At 42.4% G+C, this 20,932-nt stretch overlaps 1 protein-coding gene and 1 long non-coding RNA gene across 22 annotated transcripts in view; one reads left to right on the forward strand and one right to left on the reverse strand.

The window, feature by feature from the left end:
• LOC132535310 (uncharacterized) overlaps nt 1–20,932 on the forward strand; it is a 902,180-nt gene that overhangs the window by 408,906 nt on the left and 472,342 nt on the right. The window lies entirely within an intron of this gene.
• Nucleotides 10,087–20,932, reverse strand: part of LRRN1 (leucine rich repeat neuronal 1) — a 46,426-nt gene continuing 35,580 nt past the window's right edge. For 5 of the 21 annotated variants that reach the window (XM_060180801.1, XM_060180797.1, XM_060180796.1 and 2 more), the window contains exons 5-8: nt 20,056–20,222; nt 18,124–18,252; nt 16,754–16,884; nt 10,087–13,468 (exon numbers count right to left, since the gene is read on the reverse strand). In XM_060180801.1, coding sequence (XP_060036784.1) covers nt 11,048–13,198 — 2,151 coding nt within the window. In that variant the 5' untranslated portion in view covers nt 13,199–13,468; nt 16,754–16,884; nt 18,124–18,252; nt 20,056–20,222 and the 3' untranslated portion in view covers nt 10,087–11,047. Of the gene's footprint in view, nt 13,469–15,043; nt 15,123–16,732; nt 16,885–18,123; nt 18,294–20,055; nt 20,546–20,932 lie in introns of those variants that run through there. The other 16 variants (XM_060180816.1, XM_060180814.1, XM_060180813.1 and 13 more) reach the window with 10 other exon arrangements.

The raw sequence follows: 20,932 nt of genomic DNA on the forward strand, positions 1-20,932 counted from the left end.
GACAGAGAGAAATAGAAAGGGGAGGTGGAGATAGAGAGGGGGAGAGAAACATAAGGCATCTGCAGCCCTGCTTCACGACTTGTGAAGCACCCCCTCCTGCAAATGGAAAGCAGCAACAAGGGTTTGAACCTGGCCCTTGCACATGGTAATGAGTGTATTCAGCAGGGTGCACCTCTGACCTGCCCCAATAGAAGGCCAACATAAAAGACTCCTCTTTGTGCACACTGATTTGCTCTTTCTTCACTCCTACCAATGGACACAGGAAACAGCTTTAGAGGAGAGAAGACTCTGTGTGCAGGTTTTAGCCTGCCCTGTCCTGCCTCCATGGATAAATGGCCTCTTTCCATTCTTCTGTCATTACACCCTCTGTCCCATCTCCATGTCACTGGTTGTGAAACCTGAGGGAAAAGGAGTATGGATTTCTCTTTGTGCTTTTCCTTCTGTTCTTATTTCTTTAGTTTCATCTCTAAGTGAGAATATCTGGTATTTGTCCTCCTCCTTCTGGCTTATCTCACTTAACATGATTCCTTCAAGTTCCAACCAAGATGAGGCAAAGTAGATGATGTCATCATATGGAACAGTGCACACACACACACACACATACATACACACACACACACACACACACACACACCACAATTATCTTGCCCAGTATGTGGTATAAAAACAAAGAGCTCTGGGAAGTGGAGGGAGTAGAGAAGGTACTGGGATCCTACCTGGTTGTATGTAGTGGGAAAGGGCCTAAGTTTGGGGTGAGAGTGTTCTGCAGACATTTATCACAGGGAGACGAGGTATTGTACCCATGTATCAACAACGGTATTTTAAACCATTAACCCCTCCCAATAAAATGATGCAAAGAGAAAAAATATATAAAAGTATAGATTTTTGTTTACATATTTTCTAGGATACCCTCACAGTACAAGATTTTCTAGATTAACGAAAATAAAGTCCAAAATGGATGGCTGTGCTGTTTTGACGAACACTTCCAGAGTTTGGAGAGTTTGGAAAACACATTTCACCAAACTAAATAATCTGCTCTCCTTGTTCTGGTGGTGGTTGTGTTCTACCCAGAAAGTAAACGGAGAGACTGGCCCTTCAGGGACCACATTGGGAACTGAGTGAGTCTAGAAGTCCTGGGTCACTGCAAGTGACACAGCCCCAGACGATGTCCAGGGTTGCATTATTTCCACAAAATTGGATGAGCTTAAGGCAGAATTTCCCTCAGCCCCAATGGGGAACATAAAAAGGAAATAAATTACAAGAAATACAGTCTGCTCCCCCCTAAATCAACCAAAAAAATCTTAATGGGAAGATGAATCTGCATCAAGCAGAATCTTATTATTTCCCCAAAGTCAAAAATATGAATGCCTTTATTCATTTAGCAAGCTTCTGTTGACTTGTGGGTTGTCCAGTGTTTTTCATTGTCTGCAAAAGTGCTTGTCTCAATTTATGAACCTAATGGGAAGTGAACTATAACTTGCATTGTCTGTCTGGGGAAGTGGATTGGAACGAGTATGTCTGCAGAATGGCTTTTTGAATCTTTCTCCAGAGAGAGACCAATAATTCAGGTAGATAGAATCTGCAAACAGGCTGGGAAAAATCTTCCACTGATAAAAATACCATTAGGTCTTATGCCCATCAACAAAGTTGTTAAGAGAAAAATTAGGAAAAACTTTTTTTTACCTTAAATTTGTATTTTCAGGAACTGATGAAATTAAGAAGCCAAAGCTTCATTACTGTGGTATCTTTCCCCTCTCCCTCTATATTTTGTTGCTGTTGCTATTGTTGTTTTGATTCTTTTTAGATAGAGATAGAGAGGAAAAGAGGCAGAGAGAGAGAGAGACAGTGAAAGATACCACAGCTCCAAAGTTTCCCTTAATACAGTGGGAGCAGGGCTTGAACCTGAGCAGCACACATCGCAAAGCAAGGCACTATTCAAGTGAGCTCTTTTGCTGGCCCTATCTCTGTCTGAAAAAGTCAGCTCATGATGAAACCCCATGGTGAAGCCCCACCATGGAAAAAGAATGCAAGAAACCCAAAGGAAATTGCATAGGGATAAGTCTTTATATTCAGAAGCATTTTGTAGTAGAATACACTACAATGTCTTTACACTTTAAAACAATTGTGTGAATTTGCAGGTAGAGGAATGAAAGTTCATGTCCATCATTTTTTAAAGTTCCTGTGCGGTTCTTTGTTGCAATACAATTAAAAATAAGAATCTTGTGTAAGCAAGTGACCAAGAATTCCTCCTTTCTTTCTCTCCTTCTTTCTCTTTCTTTCTTTCTTTCTTTCTTTCTTTCTTTCTTTCTTTCTCTTTCTTTCTTTCTCTCTTTCTTTCTTTCTTCCTTTCCTTCCTTCTTTTTTCTAAGGAAGATCTAGTGGTGCTTCCACTTCCACTGGGTGGTGTTCTTTTAGGAAATATTTTTAGTGATTTTTAAAAAAACTTTATTTTATTTGATATAAATTTAGAGGGAAGGTGGATAGAGAGACAGAGAGACACATGCAGCACTGCTTCACCACTTGTGGAGCTTTCCTCTGCAGATGGGGACCAGGGGGTTGAACCCAGGTTCTTATGCACTGTAATGTGTGTGCTTAACTAGGTGCACCACTGCCCATCCCCCAAACACTTGTCTTTAGTGGACAAGGAGCAAGTTGAACTAAGGATTAGCTAGAGCTTTATACCTCCATATAGTCAGTTTCCATTTTCAAACATGCACTTCCTGTCTCCTTGGCACCAGAGACCAAAGAAATGGACACTAACTACATGTCAGTGGCTGAGATAGACAGGAGCAATTAAGGCTGTCTCACATCTGCTTGGCTTTTTTTTTTTTATTTATAAAAAAGGAAATATTGACAAAACCACAGGGTAAAAGGGGTACAACTCCTCACAGTCCCCACCACCAGAAATGAAAGTGGCCAACATTCCACACTGAGGACCTAGAAGTCAGGGAAGTTTATCAAGTGGGCCTTGCCAACTTCTCTTGTTTCACCTGGAAGAAAATCCCCAGGGATTACTTGGAATAACTGAAAAAAAAAAAAAAACCAAAAAAAACCAACCAGAGTAGGTAGTCAAGCTTCCTGTGGGGCTCCGGAGCTCTGGCGTCACCCACTCCTCTCACTCATCTGTGCATGAGGACTTGCTGCTCTTCCTGCTTCACATCAGTCTCGGGTTTAGTCACTCTGTCTTTCCCATCACCACCTTGCCTCCAGAACCCCCATCTCCCACAGAAGCTTTTTGCCATGGCCTTAGATGCCCCGTGACCCTTCATTGTCCCAGTCCCCAGACCCTCTGGATATTCACTTGTGTAATGCCTATGCCATCTGTTATCTCAGAGTTCAGTGGTGAGAATTGCAAGTTTAAGCTTTCCAAACTAATCAGGGCTCCTTCTTTATTATGTGTGTGGTGGTGCTAATGGTTTATAGTATATATATATTTACTTCCAGGGTTATCATTGGGGCTCGGTGCCTGCACTACAAGTCCACTGCTCCTATGGCCATTTTATTTTTATTTTTTATTTTTTGGATAGGACAGAGGGAAATTGAGGAGGAGGAAGAGAGAAAGAAACCTGCAGACTTGCTTCACTGCTTGTGAAGAGACCCCCCTGCAGGTGGGGAGCCTGGGGCTCGAATTGGGATCCTTGTGTGGACCAGGATCCTTGTGCTTTGTACTACGTGTGCTTAACCAGGTGCATCACCACCTGGCCCCTGGCTTACAGTATAGCCTTAAAAATTTTTTTTATTTATAAAAAGGAAACATTAACAACACCATTCCTGCTAACAAAAGACTGTGTCCCATTCCATCCCCATTACCCCCTCTTCCCCATCCCATGAAGCTGAACATCCACCCTCACCCTCCACCCAGGGTTTTTACTTTGGTACCCTACTACAGTATAGTCTTTAACACATAGGCACAACCTCTCATCTCTTGATACGTGTTTAGAAAACACATTTAGGACCCCAGTGTCCCTACACCCTGTCCCTTTCTCTCCCTTCACAGAGCCCTTTGCTTTGGTTCAATACACCACCCCCAGTCCAAGTTATACCTTCTGTTTCCCTTACTGTCCTTTCTTCCTAAGTGAGATCTATAGTTTAGGTTCTTATTTTTTCTCTTCCTGGCTTGTCTCCCTCAATACTTTAAAATCCTGACCAAAATACCAAAATATTACATAGATGACCGATAATTTTTAACAGCTGTGTAGTGCTCCATTATGTGTGTGTGTGTGTGTGTGTGTGTGTGTGTGTGTATTAACCTCCATAGCCGTTTATCTATCATTGGGCATCTGGGTTGCTTCCAAGTTTGGACTACTACAAACTGCAGCTGTGAACATTGGTGTGCATGGGTCTTTGAGAATAGGTGCTTGTTTTCTTTGGGTAAATCCTTAGGAGTGGGAGTGCTGTGTCATAAGGTAAGTCCATCTCTAGTGACCAGGGAGGGTCTTTCTGTACTTTTGTGCCACCATTCCACCTCCTTGGCGGCAGTTCTCATACTGAGTGGCCATTTCCATGGATGTCCACTTCCTGTAAGACAGCAGGTATCCTGGAGCACATGCCTACAGGGGGCTCATTTTGTGCCTCTAGTGCCTAACAACATGCATAGTGTCCCCGAGAAGGAATCATTCAATCATTGGATACCCATGTCATGCTTACCAAGAAAATTTAATATGGGAATATGCTTATTATTTGTGAAAGGGGAAACAATAGTATACACCATTATATAGCAGGATTTTCATTCTATATTCATAAAAAGTATATGTAGCTGTACATATACAGAGGTATATAGTATATAAAAGTATTGTGCATAAAAATACAGACAGGGGGATTTCAGATCCTAGGAGGGGACTTAGGTTGGAGGTGGGAGTGTTTTGCAGAAAATTGAGAATTTTTACACATGTATTAATAACTGTATTTACTGTAAACCATTAATTCCCTCAATAAAAGATATAGAAGGGAAAAGACTAGGAAATATAGCAGAATCTTAGTTGGTTATTTGGGAATTATGGGATTATATTCTATTCCCTTTATTATACCTTTGTCTCCATATTGTCTATGTGAACATAAATCAAGGTAATAATCAGAAGAAAAATATCATTTAGAAATGAATGATATATGGGCACTAGTGCACCAATGCCAGCTAGAGTAGGGTTTGGCAAATTCAAGTACTGTTCTAATTATGTGATGCTCTGATGAGAGAAAGTAACACACAAGCATACATTTTAATTAATATTCATAGTGACATTTGTGTATAGTTTCATACTATACATAGAACTGGAGTTTTTTTTATACAAGCACGAGTCTTTATTTATTAGATAGAGGCAGAGAGAAATTGAGAGGGGTGGGGAAGATAGAGAAAAACACAGAGAGATACCTGCAGCCCTGCTTCACTACTCATGAAGCTTTCCCCCTGCTGGTGGGAGCCAGGAGCTTGAACCTGTGTCCTTGCACACTGTAGTGTGAGTGCTTAACCAGGTGCACCACCTCCTGGGCAAGAACTGGAGATTCTTAGTCCAATTTGCTTTTGGAAGATAGAAAGTATATTTAAACAAAGGATATTTGAGACCATAAATATAGAGAATTATACATAATACTACTCTTCCCTTCATAGAGGTTCTGCAGGGAGTTTCCCCATCTTATTTCCGTATTCCCCTGGAAGTAAAGAAAGTTTACACTCCACGTGGATGACTGGCATCACTTTGAAAAATCTATCAGAGAAGTGACTGCAATATGAGACTTAATAGTTTAAAGTGATAGTGAACAAGGCAGCAAGTCTTCCTCTTACTTAAGCCTAGGACATGAATCCCAGGTTAACCAACTTTTTCTTAGAAGATGTTTATAGTGTGACTGCAAAACTTTCCCTTTTTCCCCTCAGTAAAGAGCTAAATTTACCAAGCAGGCCCCAGGACTCAGAGAGTGGATTTACTTGGTTAGGAAACAGTGGAAGTCTCATGGGCAGGACTGAAATCTTGGCATCATCACTGATGAACTGAAGCCGTTTCTCTGTGTGCGAAGAGGAGAAGTAGGTACGCTTCATGTGTATTGCCAAAGTGCATATACTGATTGAAGATTAAGTGTCACAATCCAGGGCAAGAACCTAGCACATCTAGAACTCCTGTGCTCACTGCGTGGCCATGTGTGGAATTCTCTATGACTACCACCACACCCCACCTTCCTTTATTTTTTTCAACTGATTTTTTTCTGAGCTTTCTATCTGTAAAGGAGCCATGATATTCACTTCCAGGGTGAGGGAGAGGACTGGATAGAAGTGACTTCTGGGGCGCTGGGTGGTAGCGCAGTGGGTTAAGCACACATGGCATGAAGTGCAAGGACTGCGTAAGGATCCTGGTTCGAGCCCCTGCTCCCCACCTGCAGGGGAGTCACTTCACAGGCGGTGAAGCAGGTCTGCAGGAGCCTGTCTTTCTCTCCCCCTCTGTCTTCCCAATCTCTCTCCATTTCTCTCTATCCTACCCAACAATGATGACATCAATAACAACAACAATAATAACTACAATAATAAAACAAGAGCAACAAAAGGGAAAAAAGATTAATAAAATTGTAAAAAAAAAAAAGTAACCTCTGGTCCTGGCAGAGGGTTCACACACAGTAGATGTCCCTCCTTCCTCATTCCTTCAAGAGTGAGGAACAGAGGTTTTCCTGAATATATTACACAAAACTTTTTAAATTTCTAGGCATGCCACATAGTCCCATGCACCTACATGACTTGGTGAACTTCACATGTCCCCATTTATCCTGTGGAGTAAAAAATATGTCTGTCATTAGGTTTGCTGAAGCTTTACATGCTTTTCTGCTAAAGAATGAACTGGAATCTGCGAAATCTTTTCTGAGTATAGCACCTGGGGAAATAGCGTCGCTTGTAGAGCTCAGGCCTTGCATGCCTGAGGCTCCAGGCTCCATCTTCAGCATCACATACCCTAGAGTGGCGCTCTGGATTCTCTTTCTCTCGTGAAACTCTATCTCACATGAAAGAAAAAAAAATGTCTTACTTTTTTTTTTTTTCCCTGAGCTTGTAACAGAGGAGAGTATGGGGGAAATGGAAGGCAATGAGAATGAAAAAGCAGGCGTATGGAAACAAATCCCCAGGCTATAACTTGTGAGGAGGGAGTGAGAAGCACACCTTCAAAAACAGAGAAGCCTCAGGGCACCTCCTGTGAGCCCTCCTTCCTCTCTCTGTGCTCGGAGACCCCGACAGATGCCTCCTGCAGATGCCTCTCCCTCGTTTTCAGGGGACACTAGAGGAAGGGTGGCAGTGAGGGCTCCATCGTCACAACATTGCAGTGCCAGGAAGGTAAATCCTCTCTTAGGCCTTCATTTCCTTCCCTGTGAGATGGGCAGAATAATGTGTTCCTGACCTGGGCTGTTTTCAGGATTCAATTCAGGATCTACAGTACAGAGTAATCCAGTGGTCCTCTGGTGTGTATGGAAGGGTGGGGAGGGCTGTTATGCTGATACCTTCAAGTCTCTGAGGAGTTCCGCAGTATAGGAGACCCATGAGGGCTGCTGGCCAGTGCTGAGCAGTGTAGAGTGAATAGATGAAAAAGCAGAGCCTTCCCTGGCTATCTACTCAGTCTTACTGTGCACCAGAACTTCCCAGCTTAGAGCACACAGAGAAAAAGAGCTGTTACTGGTGAATGAGGGGAGAGGTGGGGAGGAACAAGCGGCCACAGCAGATTCCCTCAAGGCCTCAGAGTCTGGGCCAAAATCATTCTAGAGCTCTGGATGGGGATTCCAAAACTCAGCTCTAAAGAAACATTTTCCTCCAGCTAATCCCTTATGTATAATAACAAACAAACAAACAAACAAAAGAAGTCTATTTGCAAGCAGGGTGAGTGTGAAAGAATTGAGGTGAAGAAGGCATTTGCTGTTGTAGTTAGAATGCATTAGTGGTAGTCGTATTCTCCTTTTCACAAGATAGAAAGGCAGAAAGTGTAGCATTTCAGCAAAATGTTAGGGATACAAAAAGCCCCCCCCCCCCAGCACCATTGTACAAACAGTAATGAAGGAAAGAAAATATCTCGGACAATGATTACACAGCTGAGAAAAACACCAAGTAACAGATTGAGTGAGGTCTCCTTGGGAAATAAATGAACGATAAACAAATAGAACACCCCAATGAGTGAAAATAATGGACTTTGGTATTGTTTGTTTGCCAAACATGGGGCTGATTCCCTTCTCTTTCTTTCTTTCTTTCTTTCTTTCTTTCTTTCTTTCTTTCTTCCTTCCTTTATTTCTTCCTTCCTTTCTTTCTTTTTCCTTCCAAATGAGCAAAAACTCATCATGAAACCTTGTACTTGGTTCCACATATATTACATCATTTCAATTGGCCACTAGCAAAATGAGCAGATTAGGACATGCCTGTTTTAAAAAGAAATGCTTGCTCCAAAAATAACCTCATGAAACCAGGTTAGAGAAATATTAGTTGCCATAGGAAGTGAGTAGGTGGCCAAAGGGATAATTAGAAAGTACCAGTAGCAGCCAGGTCAGTGGTGAAACCACTCTAGCCTCCAGCATCAACCAACACCTAGCTTGATGTCTACTACAAGTGGCCAGTCTGACCTGTCAAGTTAAGTACAAATAAAGAAATGTGCCTGTTACTTTCTGTCATCTGGAACCATCCCATTTAGCACAGACAAGGCAAAACAAGCTCAGTAGTTTACTGGGGATGGGGCAAGTAGGTACTCAGAATCCAGAAACAATGGTTTCCCTTCCTTCATGAATTGTACTAGCATTTCTGTGTGGATTATGTGCAGGTTCAAATCATTGCTTTAGGGCATGATCAATACTTCTTTCCTCCTCTGAGTCTTGTGTCTTAGTATCACCTGCTTGCAGGGTTGCTGGCGGATCCACTACTCCATAGATATTTGAAGCTAATCCCCAGGCAAGAACACACATCTTGCCCCCATGACCCCCATTCCATGTGTTTCTTACATGAACCTAGTAAAATCAAACATGTAGAAGCTCTCCTGACCCTCTGGTCTGTCCTCGTGCTCACTTTTCTCCCAGGCAAACGGTCACTTGAGAGAAGTAGTATATTTTGAAAGCCGGGACAGCAGAGGTGGCCTGTGTGTGGGTCTCTGGAAGGCTGCAGACTCAGGTCATGAGATAGGGTGCAGAGATCTCAACTGGAAGGGGAGGGGAGGTCTCTCTGCAAGAGGCCCCCACCTGACCTGGACCTCCTCTCTTCTCATCACCTTGAAGGCTGTGGGAAGAGATGCTTCCGACTTGGATTCCCGATTCCCTCCGGAAGCACTGCTTCAGCCCTGAAATCCCTCCCTACCCTAGAGGGAAATGAGGATCTTTTTTTCCCCAAGTGCTGCATGCGGCAAAAATCTATTCGGAGAAAGAAACCCTGCAGCCCGCTTCACCAGCACAGCCGTTCTGCTCTCCCATTCCTGCCCAGCTAGTACCTGCTTGCTCTGAGTCTGCCTGCCTTCTTTCCTTCCTTCCTTCCTTCCTTCCTTCCTTCCTTCCTTCCTTCCTTCCTTTCCCTCTCTCAATCTTATTTTGCTGACATGACATGACCTGGAGCAGCCTTTCTCTTTGTTTATCCGCCCCATATTCCTTTCTCTATTTACACTTTTGAATCTCTCCCTTCTGCCCATGATGGACCTGACCTTTGACCTAAACCCAAGTTTTAAATATCTGCCACACACTTCCTGAACACACCAACTTCTGCACAACCACTGATGTATATGTTACTGCACAGAAAGTGCCAACTGTATAAGCTGTTCTGCTTTCCTTTCTGCAGATAGTATGGGCCTAAGCATACAGCCACTGACAAAAGGAACAACATGTAGCACACTTTGAAATGTTATGCTTTAGCCTCTGATAGGGAGTGTTTGTGCTACTAAAAGATCAGATTTTAGCCAAGCCCTTCAGAACCGCGGTGTGGCATATACAGTGTCTATGCATATTTCACCATGTTTAAGTGTGAGTGGTGGCATGGAGAAACTCCATATTACATTCTGGTCTGTGCTCAAAATACAGACAGCCTGTTCATTAAATACTTTCATTAAAATAGACATTTATTCCCCTAGACAAAGAACCCTCTCCCCCAAAAAATGTAGGGCCTACTTTTAAAAAGCAGCATGCTATAGTTGTATTTATTTTAGTGTTTGTTTGGGGATTGTAAAAAAAAAAATACCACCAGTGCAACTAGCAAGGACTATAAAGGATCCATTATTGCAAGTCTTCTAAAAATCAGAACAAAACTAATTTATTATAGTTCTGTCTTCTTTATACACCACATATTGGTGAATTAAACACAACAAAATTATTGTCTTTCCTTTTAAAAGTGTCTACTAAAGATAAAAAGAATAAGGTAACATTTAACATGTAGTTTGTTACAATAAAAAATTTGATAAACATATTTCTATTGCCTGTTAACTTGTTCTGAGCCTCTTTAACTATTATATATATATGTTTATATATATATATATATAAAACAAAATCAAAAATGAAAGTCATTGTTCAAAGGCAAACATTCAGTGAGTTGATACAACATTACAGTATAGTCAACTAACATCATTCAAGGAAGGTAACAAGTCTAGTCTTAGCTTCAGAAGTTCCAAGTCTGCTGACCAGCTTGCTACAAAAGGTTCAATGCTGCTTCAGAACTGCTTGTTAGCATTTTGGAGGACATGGTGCTGTCTAGCGATGGCTTCAGAAATAGGGGTCATGCTACTGGCCAAAGGAAGTGCCGGGGAACCCCAACCTGTCCTTCATCGTTTGATTGAACATTGTAGTTAGAACAACATTATTGAGTTTAGCACAACTAAAACCAAATGATAATAATATAACAATCATAATAATGATAAGAATAAAAACCAAACCTCAGCCCGCAGCCTCACCTGCAGCTGAGCCAAAACTTGCGATACGCTATACTAAAAAAATGGGAAAGATTCACCCGCCCTCTCCACTCTGCCACAAGCTAGCAAAGTCAAAAAAATACAAAAAGTCTTCAGCTTTGTTGCTTTTGCAGAATAAAGCAAAAACATATTTGTGCTCCTTACTACCTGAAGCAAAGTCCGCCAAGTCACCACATGTAATAGCTTCTGGATGTGTCCACCTGGGTGGGTTTTGTGTCTGTAGAACCCTCTTTGTCCTTCTCACTGTCCCCCTCCCAGAGGTTGATGAGTGGTGGATACAGCTCATTGAGTGGGATGGAAGAGGTCTTTTGCATGTACTTTTTGAGCGAGTGGTGGTAGTTCTTCCGCTTAAACCTCTTCGCAATGTACACAGAGACGGACGCAAGGCTGATGACAGCGAACATAGACCCCATGACCGCTGCCAGGGCTGTGCTGGTGTCCCGGTCGCTGATGTCCAGCGCAAAGGCAGCGTTCTTGGTGGTGACATTCACACAGGACTTTTGAGTCTGCTGGTGAATGTTGGCGACCGTGAGGCACACCTCGTAGTCTGTGGAAGGCTGCAGGTGGGTCAGATTGTACTCATGCACATCCACTGGGACCCTGGCAGTGTACGTGATGTGGGGGTTGTCAACCTTCATGGTGGCGGAGGACCACTTGAGGTTTGACGTCATGACGTTGGAATTAACCTTCCAGGACACCAAAATAGAATGAGACTCTGTCTGCTTGACGTAGATTTTCAGCACCTGGGCACCATCCAGAAGCGTTCCATTCACCCTGATGGTCACCACACGGGTGTCCGCTCCTTCAACATTCTGGGCCACACAGGTGTACCTTCCGGAGTCTTCCACCTGTATGTTAGAGATCTCCAAGGTCCCTTCACTACTGAGCCTGTACTTTTCGGAAAACATTTCCACGGTGATCTTATTTCCGAGGGGAGTGACCCAGTAAATCTCGGGCTCGGGCTCAGCCATGGCCCGGCAGTCGAGGAACACCGTGGTGCCCACGTCCATGTTCAGGCGGTTGGGGAAGGTGTCATGTGAGATCATGGGGAGGCACTGCTCACTGGAGTCCTGGATCAGAACCTCTTTCACCTGGTACCCTCTGTATTCCGGGGGCATGGCACAGTGCATAGACAGGGGCTCCATGAAGCGGATGTTGGTCTTGTTGGAGTTGATCCAGTGGATGACACAGTCACATCTCAGGGGGTTGCTGTGGATGCTGATCTCGCGCAGATTGGGAAGGGACTCCACCGTCTTTTGGTAAATGGCATTCAAGGCATTGTTGTTCAGCATCAAGCTCTCTAGGGCAGGGACGCTCCGGAAAGCCAGGCGGTGGATGTAAGATAACTTGGGGTTGTTGGTGGCTTCCAGCTTTGTGAGCTCAGGCAAGTTGTCGAGGGCGTAGCGGTCCACAGAAACCAGCTCCCCCATGTTGTTGATCCCCAGTTCTTTTAACCGAAGCATGTCTTTGAAGTCCCCTTCTTGGATTTTGTGGATGGGGTTTTTGTTCAGGTCTAAGAATTTTAAATTTGGAACTTTCTGCAGGGCGAGCTGAGGAACTCTGACCAGCTTGTTATCATAAAAAGACAGGCTCTCCAGGCTCTCCAGACCCACCAAGGCATTCCCAGGGATGTCAGTGAGGTACATCCCTGCCAAAACCAAGCTTCTCAAATTTGAAAGGGGCTTGAAGTTCATATCCAGAATTCCAATCACAGGGTTCTCCCCAATCATGAGAATTTCCAGGTTGGGCGTTGAGTCAAACCAACGGCTATCGATGACTTTCAACTTGTTGGAGTTCAGATGGAGTCTTAGAAGGTTTCTTAAGCCTGAGAAAGCATTTGCAGAAATCGTGCTTATCTGGTTATGGTTGATGTAGAGTTCTTGAAGGTTGTTAAGGTCCTGCAGACAGTAATCAGTCATTTCCGTAATCTGATTTTCCTCCAGATGTAGCGTGGTAAGCTGGGTCAGGTTGGCCAGCCCAACCTCTCTGATATTTGTAAAGTTGTTCTGGGAGAAATCGAGCTCAGTCAGGTTGAATAGCTGTTGGAGCTCATCCATAGTCTTGGCGATGTTATTGCTCTGTAAGAGAAGCACTTGTGTGTCACTGGAGAGGTTGCTGGGAATCCTGGTTAAGCGGAGGTCATTGCAGTCCACAGTGGTGGCCTCCCGGTATGTTGACTGTGGGGTGAACCAGGGTCTGATTTCACACACACAAAGTTGGGGGCACTCACTACTTTGTAGTGAAGACCCAGTGAATGCAATCACTAGCAAGCCCAGCACTGCTCTGTAAGCTGCCAAAACAAAGCTCACCCTAGCCATGCTGCCGTGCCAAGCAAGCTCAACCCCCGACACCTGGAAGTTTTAGAAGGTGAACACTAGCTAGTGATATGCAGGGCAGCAAGCAGGAGTGTAAACATTCAAGTGAAGTCTCTGGAGATGTGCACAGTCCCAGAGTCAGAAGGGATGGCGCTGTGTAGTTTTTCAGACAAAGAAAGCAGTTTGGAGTCTTAGTTGTGTCTCTTGCTCCCAGACATCCCCACAGCTCTGCAATATGAATTATTTCAGCCAGATCAAAGTTTGGAGATGTACCTGAAAATCAGATTAGGAAAAATGTTATATTTATACTACATTACTCCCTATGTTTTAGTCTTTCTTTTGTCTACTACAAAGGCAAAGGCATATGTCTGTACAGCTTTGCTAGAAGGTTTAAAACAACAACATACTTGCCAATTGCAGAATGTCTACCACTGCATTAAAACGTGTTGCCACTTTTACAATTAAGTCAGAAAGGCTGGTATTATTGGGTAAAACCATTAAACACAGCCAAATGCATATCCACACACATGCTTAACAAGAACACTCAAAAACCCATGGGTATCTTTAAAAAATAAAAACCAAAACCAAAAATTTCATTCATAAACTACATATAATTATAGTTCCTCCAAACCAAAAGGTTAATCTAATGATAAGCAAAGTGTCATGAATTTAATGAAATGAATTTAATGAAACTCATTTTTTTCGAGGAATCTCTTCCAAATTTGTAGACTTCTCACAAGAGTGCTTTTGTAGGTTGGTTATCCTAATATGGAAAGTTAATTTATTTAACATAGCACCAAAAAGGAAACAAAAAAAAATCTTTCTTATATTCTCACAACCACATCAGGTTTTCACTAAATAACAGTAAAAACACCCTCCTCCACTAGTTTTCATAAATACATCAATGCACTTCTATGTGTGTACCATGTATGTTTCACATGTAGGATTTCATCATTATGAGAATGTCATTAGCCATTTAGAGCTGCAGACCTTGGGTCTGATCTGTATTCTGCCTTAACTTCAAGTGGAAAATAGGGTTGGTTATAAAAATACTTCCTCTTCCCAGGATTACTGAGAGGTCAGTGGCGTCTGTGTATAGCTCTAACTGCAGTGCCTGGCAGATACTGTTGTTAACTAGAGCACTGCTCAGCTCGGCCTTATGGCTGCACATCTTTTGTATAACCACTATCCTATCTCCTGAGTCCCTGGTAGTATTGAAATCTACTTATATTGACAATTATTTCATTATGTTTCCCATCCATTTTAGTTTTAGCTAAATAGTAGTTGTTGGAGGACAAGTAAAGGAAGGCTGGGGGTATTTTATTTTTTTGGCTCCAGGGTTACTGCTGGGGCTCAGTACCTGCGCTACAAATCCACTGCTCCAGGAGGCCATTTTTTCCATTTTGTTGCCCTTGTTATTACTATTGTTATTGTTGGTGGGTAAGATAGAGAAAGGTTGAAAGAGGAAGGAAAGACAGAAAGGGGGAGAGAAAGATAGACACCTACAGACCTGCTTCACTGCATGTGAAGGACCCTACCCCTTGCAGGTGGGGAGCCAGGGGCTAGAACCAGGATGCTCACACCAGTCCTTGTGCTTAATACCATGTGCACTTAACCCACTGTTCTACCACCCAGTCCCCAGGCTGGGGGTATTTTATTTAGCCATTATCTGGTGGTTTTTATAAGGTTTTATGGGGTGAAGTATGTACTGTTCGTCTGCTTATAAACATATCGGGAGCAGTGAATGGTTCTAGTTTTTTGGATTCCAGTCAGATTTAAAAAGTCACTCACTTTCTGAAGACCAGTCACTTGCTAACATGTGAAAGTCTGAATTATATAGTTCCTTACATTGGTCTTAAAATGTCCTTTAGCATTGAGGATGGAAAGAACTTCAGTGACTTATGTCTTCTTTGATTTCATAAGATAACTGTGAGGATTCAATAAAACAGCATATAAAATTCCTCAAACCTAAGGCTCAGTTCATATCAAGCTCTAAATTTCTGTTAGCTACTGTCACCACTTTACTTATTTATTTATTCCTTTTTGTTGCCCTTGTTTTATTGTTGTAGTTATTGTTATTGATGTCATTGTTATTAGATAGGTCAGAGAGAAATGGAGAGAGGAAGGGAAGACAGAGAGAGGGAGAAAAGATAAGACACCTGCAGACCTGCTTCACCACTTGTGAAGTGATTCCCCTGCAGGTGGGAAGCCAGGGGCTCAAACCGGGATCCTTACACTGGTCCTTGCGCTTTTTAATTTTATTTTTACCTGAGCACTGATCACCTCTGGCTAGTACGGGGCATTGAACCTGGGAGCCTCAGGCACAAAAGTCTTTTTGTATACCCATTATGCTGTTTACCCCCCCCCCTACACACACACACACACACACACACACACACACACACACACACACATTTTTGTTTGTTTTTAGAAACAGATTGCTTGCTGTTTATTGTTTGTTTCAAGTTCATGTGTATTAGTTTTCTAGATTCCACATGAGTGGAAAGATCTAATAGTTGTCCTTAACCTCTTATTTCACTAAACATAATCTTCAGTTCCATCTGTCTTCCCCTGCATTTAAAATTTATTTATTTATTTATTGGATAGATAGCCAGAAATCAAGAGGGAAGGGAGTGATACAGTGGGAGACAGACAGAGAGAGAGCACTGCTTCACCACTTGTGAAGCTTTCCACCTGGAGGTGGGGACCAGGGGCTTGAATCTGGGTCCTTGTGAACTGTAAAGTGTGCACTCAACCACCCTCCCCACCACCACCTTCTTCTACGTCACAAACACAACTACTCCTGTGACTGGCCAAGAAGCATAATCTCACAAATAGTCCTCAAGTTCTGTCCCATTTTAGTGGGATACAAACTTTTAGGCTTAGTCTGTTTTTACAAAACATACAAACCAAATTGGTGGTCAAATAAGATACTATTTTATAAAACCATCTACTCTAGATCTGCCAGTCAGACGCAGGAGAAGAGATGAAATGTGTCACATCAAGTTTGTCATTTGCTATTCTCTTTGGGGAGGAAAGGTGTCATTTTCCTCCTCCTAATCTGGTTACATGTATACATTGTACATGTGCAAAACTTTTCATTATTGTAACACTAAATGGTCCTGGCTCTTATCAGTAAATTCCATACATTAAAAAAAATCTTAGGAAATCACTTTTTTCCAAATAGTATTAACTCTACAAAATTCCTTTTGTTTCATTTAGAGTAAGCCAAGCAGGTGCATAAGCTCAGTGAAGGAGAGTCTTGGCACAACTTATTCTTTAATCTTAATTAACAGTAGAAAAACAGAAGGAAAAAAGCTATCTTTTCTGACCCTGAGAAATAATTTCAGTTAACTATAATTTTTATTGAATTTAAGAAAAAATAGTAGGAAGTAAAATATGAAGCAGAGCTATGTGAGCCTCTCCAGTCAGTAAAATATATCTGACGGGGTTATACTTTGAAGTTTGTCACGAAGGATGCCTCCACTTTAGTTTAAAATAGATAATTTGAGAATATGGTATTAAACACTTAAATACCTCTTTGACGCACAGGCATACCTCTTTAAGCCAACCAGTCAAGCACAGGTGTTCAAAATGCCAGATACCATATCATGCAAAGAGGAAAGACATTTATTTTCCTTTGCCAAAGCTATCATTGACTCCTTTGGTGTTTCCAAGAGTGAAATTTCCTTAACAAGAAAGGAGGTGCTTAAGATGTTTCTATTTGTATACCATGTGAAATCGTTTTAGCGTACTTTCCTAGTGTGGTTTTGACCACAATTACACACATCGAAGAACAAAGCTGTGAGGGGCCCTTAAATCATCTTATATATTTAAGACCTAGAACACTCTCAGGAGCTTGGCACTGGCAGTGTTTAACACTAAATGCATTATGACAAGAGGAGAAAACTATAGACCAATGTTCCTGACTGACCCTCATGCAGAAATCCTCAAGAAAGTATTGTCATCTGGCCAGGTGGTAGCGCAGCAGGTTAAGCACACCTGGCACGGAGCGCAAGGGTTGGCGTAGGGATCCTGATTTGAACTCCCAGCTCCCCACCTGCAAGGGGCTTCACAAGTGGTAAAGCTAGTCTGAAGATGTCTCTTTCTTTCCCCACGTCTTCCCCTCCTCTCTCAGTTTCTCTGTCTTATCCAACAAAAGCAATCAAACAATAATAACAAGAACAACAAGGGCAACAAAAATGGGAAAAATGGCCTCCAGGAGCAGTGGATTCACAGTGCAGGCACACCAAGCCCCAGTGATAACCCTGGAGGCAAAACAAACAAAGAAACAACAACAACAACAAAGAAAGTATTGCTCTCACAAACTGAATCCAACAGCATAGTAAGAGGATTATATACCATGGATAAGTTGAATTTATATCCAGAATTCTAGAGTGGCCCAGTATATGACCATCACTCAGTGTAGCATACCATCATAACAGATTGGCATGGCCCACAGTTATCTCAGTTGGTATAGAAAAGGCATTTGAGAAGTTTGCAATATCTTTTCATGCTAGACTCAACAAACTAGGAACAAGAGTAAAGTGCGTTAAATGACATGCCTTGTTTTGTGCTTCACCTTACTGCACTTTACAGATTTGCTTTTTTTTTTTTCTTTTATAAATTGGAGGTTTATGGCAACCCAGTGTTGAACACATGTATTGGTGCCATTTTCCAAGACTGTGTGGTCATGTCATATGTGTCTGAATCATAGTCTTGTAATTCTCACAGTATTTCAGATTTTATCTACTATTATGCTGTCTATTGTGGTGATTTTTGACTAAGGTGTTTATAGCCTCAAAGTTTGGCTTTTTGTGCCAAATAGTTAGCCAAGTTATGAACACAAAAGAAAGATTCCTGTAGAAAATTGAAAGTGATACTTTAGTGAACACAGCATGATTTGAAAAAAAAAAAAAAAGAAATACCTTCAGTGCTGACATGGGGAACATTTAATCTGAATAGAAGACCAAACCAGCCTTAAACCAATGCTAATCCTGAGTAAGGCCTCCACTCTTCAATTCTATGATGGTGGATGGTGGAGAGAGAGGAGGAAACTGCAGAAGAGTCAGAAGCCAGCAGCGGTTGGTTTGTGCGGCTTAAAGAAAGGAGACATCTCTTTAATAGAAATGCACAGTGACGTAAGGAAGGTGGATGGAGAAGCTGCCGCTCTTTAGAAGATCCAGCTGAGACAACAGATGAGGTGGTTGCACTAAATAATAGATCTGCGGTGTGGATGAAACAGCCTGTCACTGCGGGGAGGTGCCATCAGAATGTTCCTAGCTAGAAAGAAGGCAGCATGGGCCACAGAGACAACTCAGCATTAGAGTATAAGATCTGCATGAGTAGGGTCCCAGCAGCCCCAGGTTCCATTACTGGCATTATTGTATGTCAGAGTGGAGTGGTGCTTTGGTCTCTGATACAAAGAAACAAAAATCTGTGGCGAAGGAACTAAACTATCAAGCACGAGGTCCTGAGTTCAATCCCCCGCAGCACATGTACCAGAGTGATGTCTGGCTCTTTCTCTCTCTCCTTCTATCTTTCTCATTAATAAAATAAATAAAATCTTAAAAAAAAATCTGAGAGAGAGAGAGAGAGGGGACTCTATGTCTGTTTAGAGCTTCAAAGGACAGGCAGACTCTTGCTAGGTGCTAATTTCAGGCTGCTGGTGACTCTCAGTTGAAGATAATGCTCACTTAACTCCCAAGTGCCAGCGTTCTTGAGAACAATGCTGAATATTCTCTTCCTGTGCTCTACAAATGCAGCAAAGTCTGTCTGGATGAGAGCACATCTGTTAACAATATGGCTTAAGTCCTACTTTGAGAACTACTGCTCAAAAAGTAAATAAACAAATAAATAAAATAAGAAAAGGAAGGAGGAGGAGGAGAAGAAGAATGAGAAGATGATCTCATAATATGGCTGCTCATTGACACTGTACCTGCTTCCTCAGGAGCTCTGAGGGAGACACGCAGGAGATGGACCCTGCTCTCATGCCACTAACACAGCATCACTCTGCATCCGTGGGTCTAGGAGTCATCTCAACTTTTTAAGTTTTGTTGTCTAAAAACTACACTTATGGGGGGCCAGGCAGTAGCACAGCAGGTTAAGTGCACATGGCATAATGATCCTGGTTCAAGCCCTGGCTCCCCACCTGAAGGGGGGGGGGTCACTTTACAAGTGGTGAAGCAGGTCTGCAGGTATCTATCTTTCTCTCCCCCTGTCTTCTCTCGATTTCTCTCTGTCCTATCAAACAACAACAACAAGAGCAACAACAAGAGCAACAAAATGGGAAAAATGGCCTCCAGGAGCAGTGGATTCATAGTGCAGGCACCGAGCCCCAGCAATAACCCTGGAGGCCAAAAAAAGAAATATGACTATAGCTGCCATGGATGGCAATTCCTCTGATAATCTGGAGAAAGTAAATCAAAAACTTTTTAAAAGGCGGGTAGAAAATTCTAGACCTAGGTTGGAGGTGAGAGTATTTTGCAGATACCTCTCATGGGGAGGTGAGAAAATGTACCCATGTGTCAACAATTGTAATATACTATATTGTGAACTGTACCGTAAACTATAAGCCCCCAATAAAATATTTAGAAAAGGTGGGGCAGAAGGTAGAGCAGTGGTAGGATTCTGGACTTATAATTATGGAGTCTCAGGTTTGATTTCTGATATCACGTGTTCCAGAGTGATGTCCTGGTGTTCTCTCTTTCCATCTCTCTCTTTCCATCTCTCTCTCTCTCTCTCTCTCTCTCTCTCTCTCTCCCCCCTCTTCCTCCCTCCCTCTCTCCACTGCCCCTCCCTCTCTCAATAAGTATTGATTAAATACATATTTAAAAATTTTGAAAGGATTCACATTGTACCTGATGTTAAGAATGTTCATGAGGTCCAGGAAATGGATCAGTAAGTAGAATATAAACCTCATCAAGCTTCTGGTCTTGAGTTTGAGCCTCAGCACCACAAAGTGAAAACAGGGATAGCACCAGGGAAACTGTGGATGGTGAAGAGGTGTTTTATAGTTTCTCTCTCTCTGGAAAAGAAAAAAGAATTAAAAATGGGGCTGGAAGGTGACCCAGAAATACTGTATAGGCTCTGGGTCCATTACTGCCTTAGAGCATTTATGACTCCTGGGAGGAGATCCAAATATCAGCACCGGCAGGAGTTTGGAAAAGTTAAATCCCAACTCTCATGAACTACTTTGAAAGATTCAAGATTTCATGGAGAAAGTAATTGTAGCTGTAGCAGAAATGGTGAGAGTGGAAAGTCAAACCCGGGGAGTTGGGTGGTAGTGCAGCAGGTTAAGCGTACATGGTACAAAGTGCAAGGACCGGCATGAGGATCCCGGTTCGAGCCCCCGGTTCCCCACCTTCAGGGGTTTCACTTCACAAGCAGTGAAGCAGGTCTGCAGGTGTCTGTCTTTCTCTCCCCGTCTCTGTCTTCCCCTCCTCTCTCCATTTCTCTCTGTCCTAACAATGACGACATCAGTAACAACAACAATAATAACGACAACAACAATAAAGACAAGGGCAACAAAAGGGAAAATAAATATTTTTAAAAACAGAAAAAATTACTTTATAAAAAAAAAAGTAAAAAAAAAAATGTCTGAACTATTGCAGCCTCATGAGGAACCGTGAACAGATAATAAGCTGCTTCCTAAGTATGGGCAGAGAAAGGGGTTTATTGAGAGGAAGACTCCTTCCTGTTGAGATGCCGGAAACACTGGCACAATGTAAGGTTTCC

Source organism: Erinaceus europaeus, chromosome 21 (genome assembly GCF_950295315.1).
Source record: "Erinaceus europaeus chromosome 21, mEriEur2.1, whole genome shotgun sequence".
In the NCBI taxonomy this organism is placed as follows: domain Eukaryota; kingdom Metazoa; phylum Chordata; class Mammalia; order Eulipotyphla; family Erinaceidae; genus Erinaceus; species Erinaceus europaeus.